Source organism: Nicotiana tabacum, chromosome 6 (genome assembly GCF_000715075.1).
Source record: "Nicotiana tabacum cultivar K326 chromosome 6, ASM71507v2, whole genome shotgun sequence".
Taxonomy (NCBI): Eukaryota; Viridiplantae; Streptophyta; class Magnoliopsida; order Solanales; family Solanaceae; genus Nicotiana; species Nicotiana tabacum.
In genome coordinates this window covers 127,864,048-127,869,261 of record NC_134085.1, presented here as the reverse complement: position 1 = coordinate 127,869,261, position 5,214 = coordinate 127,864,048, and the positions used below count along the sequence as shown (strand labels likewise).

Sequence of the window (5,214 nt, the reverse complement as noted above, 5' to 3'; positions counted from 1 at the left end):
TAAGTTTTGTATGACTTTAATTCTTAAATTAAAGAATAAAACTATATGTGCGTGAATTAGTTTCCAAGCTTTATGTTAATAATGATATTTCGATTTCCAGCATGCCATGTGAGGTGCTTACAAAATTGGAAATTCTAGATGCAATAGTGGTTGGATTACTAATAAGGTGAGGATTCCTTGATGTATATCATGAGTTGTCAGACCATTGAGTGAAATTAGTTGAAGATAAAGAATAATTTGTATTACCTGAATGTCATGTGGGAAAGAGAACACAAAGAGTAGTTTGTGACACCTTGTTTTGTAGTCATTACAAAGAAATCAAATAATCAATAATGATCATTGACCATGGCATTCTCCTTTTCTTATATGTTATAACCATGTCATCCAAACTAGTATATGCGCACTTTGATTATTCACCGAATAGATGTTAAGAAATTACCTAATCTTTTCCGTCTGCTAAAACTTCAACTCATGATTTCATGACCGCTAAGCCATATCTTTAGGTGTCATGAATATTTTGTATATTACTATTCACCTTAAATAGCGGGAGTGATTTCTCGAGCCTCGAGGGATATAATATGTTTAGCATGCGAGAGTTCACTTATCCTAGTCCTATATTTCTCCAAAATGGAACAGTTAATTCTAAGCTAGTCGTAGAAGCACCATATAGATAATAATGATGATTAATTTGAACCAAAATCATTTAGTAATTTTTTGAAAGACAGAAAAAAGAGAGAGGTGGAAAGACCAGAAAGTAACAGGATAAAGTATGTGGTAAAATTACCTTAAAGTAATCAAATGGATCTAGATATCAAGAAACTGTTTTTTAATGGTTAAACTAAACACATTGTCATCATTTTCCTTTTTTCAGCAACCCCTACTTCGGTTAGACCATAGCCTTCTATCATTTGGATGGGTTAGTTAATCGATTACAAGAAATCCAACTAGTTCATGTTCCCTTTTGTCATTTTGCACCCTTCACGGCAAGCAAGGAATAAAGCTAAATCATTATTCCTCTAATAGCATTTTTTTTTCAAAATCTCAGTGACTAGTACATTCACATCGAGCTAATTTTACAATAACAATAACAACCAACCTAGTAGAGTCCGGTGATAGTAATGTGTACGCAAATCTTACCTCTACCTTTATAAGGTAGGAAGTTGTTTCCGATAAACCATCGGCTCAAGGAACAGTGAAACAATCGAGCTATCTTTAACATAGTAAAAAAAGATAGATATTTTGGGGAATTCTCAGTGTAACAAAATGCAATTGTTGTTCATTGAGTGGTTTTTGCTAACATTCAAGTATCAATATTTCTACATATGAATGACTATAACATGGCTATCAACAAGACAAACATTACAACCGGAAATTGGTGATAGCATGACTGAAGTGACTCCCAATTATTGACTCAAGTGGAAAGATATATGAAACAGGGGAATCTAACAGTAACTCTAGATACAGAAAGAATGGAGATAAGGTACCAAACCAACTGGTGGAAAGAAGAAATTTCACACCGCACAATCCCTCAAACTAATAAGCAAAGATACTTTTCTACTGACTTACTCAAATCAAAGCAAATCCCAATTGTGAGGTTGGGTAGAAGCAGCATGATTATTATTGGTTGGTGTGGCTGAATAATGATCCAGCAACGATGCTGGCGCAGGGTCAAATGTTTCCCATTGTGTAGTTATGACAACAGAACCCGAGGCAGAGTGCCTTGATGGCTGCTGCTGCTGCTGTTTTGTTTGTGCAGGAGAATGCGCGAACGAATGCCTGACATTCTTGTTTTGAACTGGCGATGATGCTTGCTCATTGGAATACCTGCGTTGGTGATGATGATGCTGTTGAGATGGGGAGGTTTCCTGTTTTGGAATGTGATTCCCATTGCTTGTTGGCGCTGAATTTTTTATCTTCAATAAATCTAGTGTTTCAACATATTTTTGCACTCTTTTCACCTGTGCAAACAAAATAACATGCTTTAGTCCAATCCTAGAGCAATTGTACAATTCAAATGGCTGAGGTCGACTAAGTTAATACCTGCATTTTTCTCTGCAGTTTAACATCACCTTCAGCTGTAATACCATCCAATTTAAGCAGTTGATTCATCAATAGTTCTATCACATTAACCAAATCCTTTTCTGCAACTTTTGCACCTTTGGAAATTACAGTTTCGAATGCAGATACCTAAGCAATCCAAACATAATATAAGCTGACTAAACAAAAATGAACACATTAGCTATAGCATTCAAAGAGCTTAAACAAATAAAACAAGGACTTACCTTATATAAAATCACAATTTAAAGAATTTTTCATAACCTGTTATAACGAACAATGTAACTTATTTTCCAGGTTACTACTTATACTTGTTATGAAACGTTACATGCAGTTATTTTTTAGGTGACCTAATCGTTTTGATAGTTCTATAGAAATTCATTTACACTATTAGCATATAGAAGTTAAAATCATAACACGTTACTTAATTGCGAGACAACTAATAAGGGGAGAAGAGGGAATTGTTACCTGTCCAGCAAGCCTATCGACTTCAAAACTGATGTCTGATATAGTTTTAGCAGCCTTCTCCATCTTGGCATTCTTTCTCATCTCAAGGTACCGTTTCTCTTGGCTAATTGGGTCTTCAACTAGCACAATTTTGGACTTGTCCTTAATACCAGACATATCAAGGAACGCATTGTTGTCCCTTTCTTTGTCTTTGTACAATAACTTTTGATCTTGGTGGTGCAGCCCTGTTGGCCCCGTTAACATCTTCTTCAATTCCCCTATAATTCCATAACACAAATAATGTTTTTTGAAAAAAAAAAATTATTACGGAGATGCTATAGTAACTATAATGATTTAAAAAAAAGACTTTTGACTTTTTTTTACTTACCGAAGGTTGCTTGAGCACTGATATTGATTTCGTGGTAAATGGAACCATACTTGACCCGAACCCGAATAGTGGGAGGAGGAGGACGGTTTTCAGAATCCGGGTTACGCTTCTGGACCAGCATTCCACCGGGTCGGACCTCCCACTCGTTCTCGGTGGCACGGTCTCTGCCGACGGCTGAAGCTCCGTTCATCATCGGAGGCACAGCGGTGGTTTTGGTCTTCATACGCATCATTTTTGGTAATGAAAGAAGAGGGAGGGGTGGTAAACGAAAATATTACTAAGAAAATAAATTGAGTAAATGCTGACGTTGAATTTCTGAGGAATCAGATCAAAGCATTGACTTCACAAAACTGAAGTGATTTTAAAGTACAGTAGCAGATATATAGATATCCATTTTAATCTTAAAAGTAGAGATAAACCCCAAAGCCGAAAGCCCAAAATCCAAAAGCCAGTTAGAAACAGTTGTAATATATCGTCTGTAACTTGAGCATTAACACGAGTCCAATAGCCAGCGCCACGCGTGAAGAGAGAGACAAGTTTAACTTAGGCAAAAATACACGCACTGCCGAACTTTCCAGCTATTAGTTGTGCATTTACTCTTTTAAGGAAAGAATCAGTACGAAAGATGAAGACTTGATAAAAAGAAAAGAACAAAAGAAAAAAGAGAATTCTAACCGGAGAATCAAGAAAAACCGATCGGCGGCCGGCGATAATGCCGGAGATAAATTGGACTAGTACGTGGAAGAAATTAGAAATTGAAAAGAAATCGTAGATCTCGTAAAAGACCCAGAAACGCAAAAGAATGAAATGGGGTAGCGCCAAATTTGCCAAAAATAGCGAAACTGACGGGGCAAATCCAAAATAAACCGATTTGTCCGATAGAAAATTTTGGACTAGAATGGATTTCAATGTTGAAATAGATCAGAAACTAGGATTATAATCAGACACAAGAAGAAACTAAATTTTTTCTCTTTTTCTGATTTGTTGGTTTTTTGTGGAGAAGGCTGGAAGAAGATGGGAGACAGAGATGAAAAAATACGATATTACAAAAAAGTATAAATAAATGAATGGACAGCGAACAGAAGAAAAGAGCTAAGAACTCTGCTATACATTTAATTATAATTAAAAAAAGAATTGCATTTGCTTGCCTATTTAATTATTGGTAGGGCATCAGTATGTGTATATTTCTAGAGTAAGTCACGACGAACATTGGAATAAAGGAAGACAGGAGAAGCCGCCAAAGCCTTGTGCTCAAAGTCTAGGATTATTAGTAAAGAAAAAATGGAAACTACGTGGAGAGATTAATATAAGAGAAAATTACCATGTTAAGTATGAAATCAATCTAGATAAAGCTCATCTATAAGAACTTAAATCAGTAAATGCACTGCTTTTGCGACTTTGACTACAAATTTAGCAGAAACGTAGTTTGACTCAGCACGAAATTTAAGAAAAAAAAAATTAAAACTTGTGGTCTTAAAAATTTAAGAGATAATAGGTTTGTGGGGTCATGATATTTGTTTGACTATAAAAGCATCTCATTAAGAGTAAATGAGTAAAATGAAAAAGTTTAAAGTTGAATTATTTCTAAATTAAAAAATGTGTTATTTGTTTTGGAGCGGACTAAAAAAAAAGTACTCCATCTAAATCTAATATGAAACGGAGGGAGTACTATTTTTTAAAATTCTACTAGCATAATATAAATAGTTCAAACAAAATTTTTGATAAAGTTTATCTACTCATATATACATTATTATAACAAGAAAAAACAATAAGGAAATTGTCAAATACAATGGGGTGATGACTGAAATTTGAGTTGGAGGAGCAATTTTTAAACTAATGGAGAAACCCTTTCACTGAGCAGAGGCCAGAGAGTATTACTCCTATCCGACAGTGACTTTTATTTTACCAATTTTTGTTGTTTTACTTCACAGTGGTTTGTTTTTTCTCTTTTTACCTGCGGTAACTGCAGAATGAACCACAAGCTAAACTGATTGGTCAACTACAAAGAACCAACTTGGCTAAAGCATTTATACACTTTCTTTTTTCACTCCTCTAAGAGAAACAGTTTTCTTTGTAGGATTTGTCCTCAGTTAATTAATACTGCCTTTTTTCACTTTATAATAAATTGGTCTTACTGTTTATTCCTTTACTAAGTAAATTTTTAAATAAATGCATTATTTAAAGAGCTTTGAATTTGACCATAAAAATGACAACATGGCATCCAAATTTTATCAATTTGCCCATGTGTGAGGGAGAGATTTTCTTTAAGTAAAATACTACTATCAATCAGAATTTCTTCCAATACTTTTATCTAAATACAGTAG

The 5,214-nt window shown here is 34.6% G+C and overlaps 1 protein-coding gene across 1 annotated transcript; it reads right to left on the bottom strand.

Annotated features, from left to right (window-relative positions):
• Positions 1–1,237: 1,237 nt before the first annotated feature.
• On the bottom strand, positions 1,238–4,038 carry LOC107802910 (BAG family molecular chaperone regulator 2). The gene is made up of 4 exons (XM_016626492.2): positions 2,891–4,038; positions 2,524–2,780; positions 2,041–2,187; positions 1,238–1,958 (listed from the first exon to the last, which is right to left on the bottom strand). Exons 1-4 carry the CDS (start codon positions 3,120–3,122, stop codon positions 1,572–1,574), a joined length of 1,023 nt encoding a protein of 340 aa, XP_016481978.1. The 5' UTR covers positions 3,123–4,038; the 3' UTR covers positions 1,238–1,571.
• Positions 4,039–5,214: the final 1,176 nt, after the last annotated feature.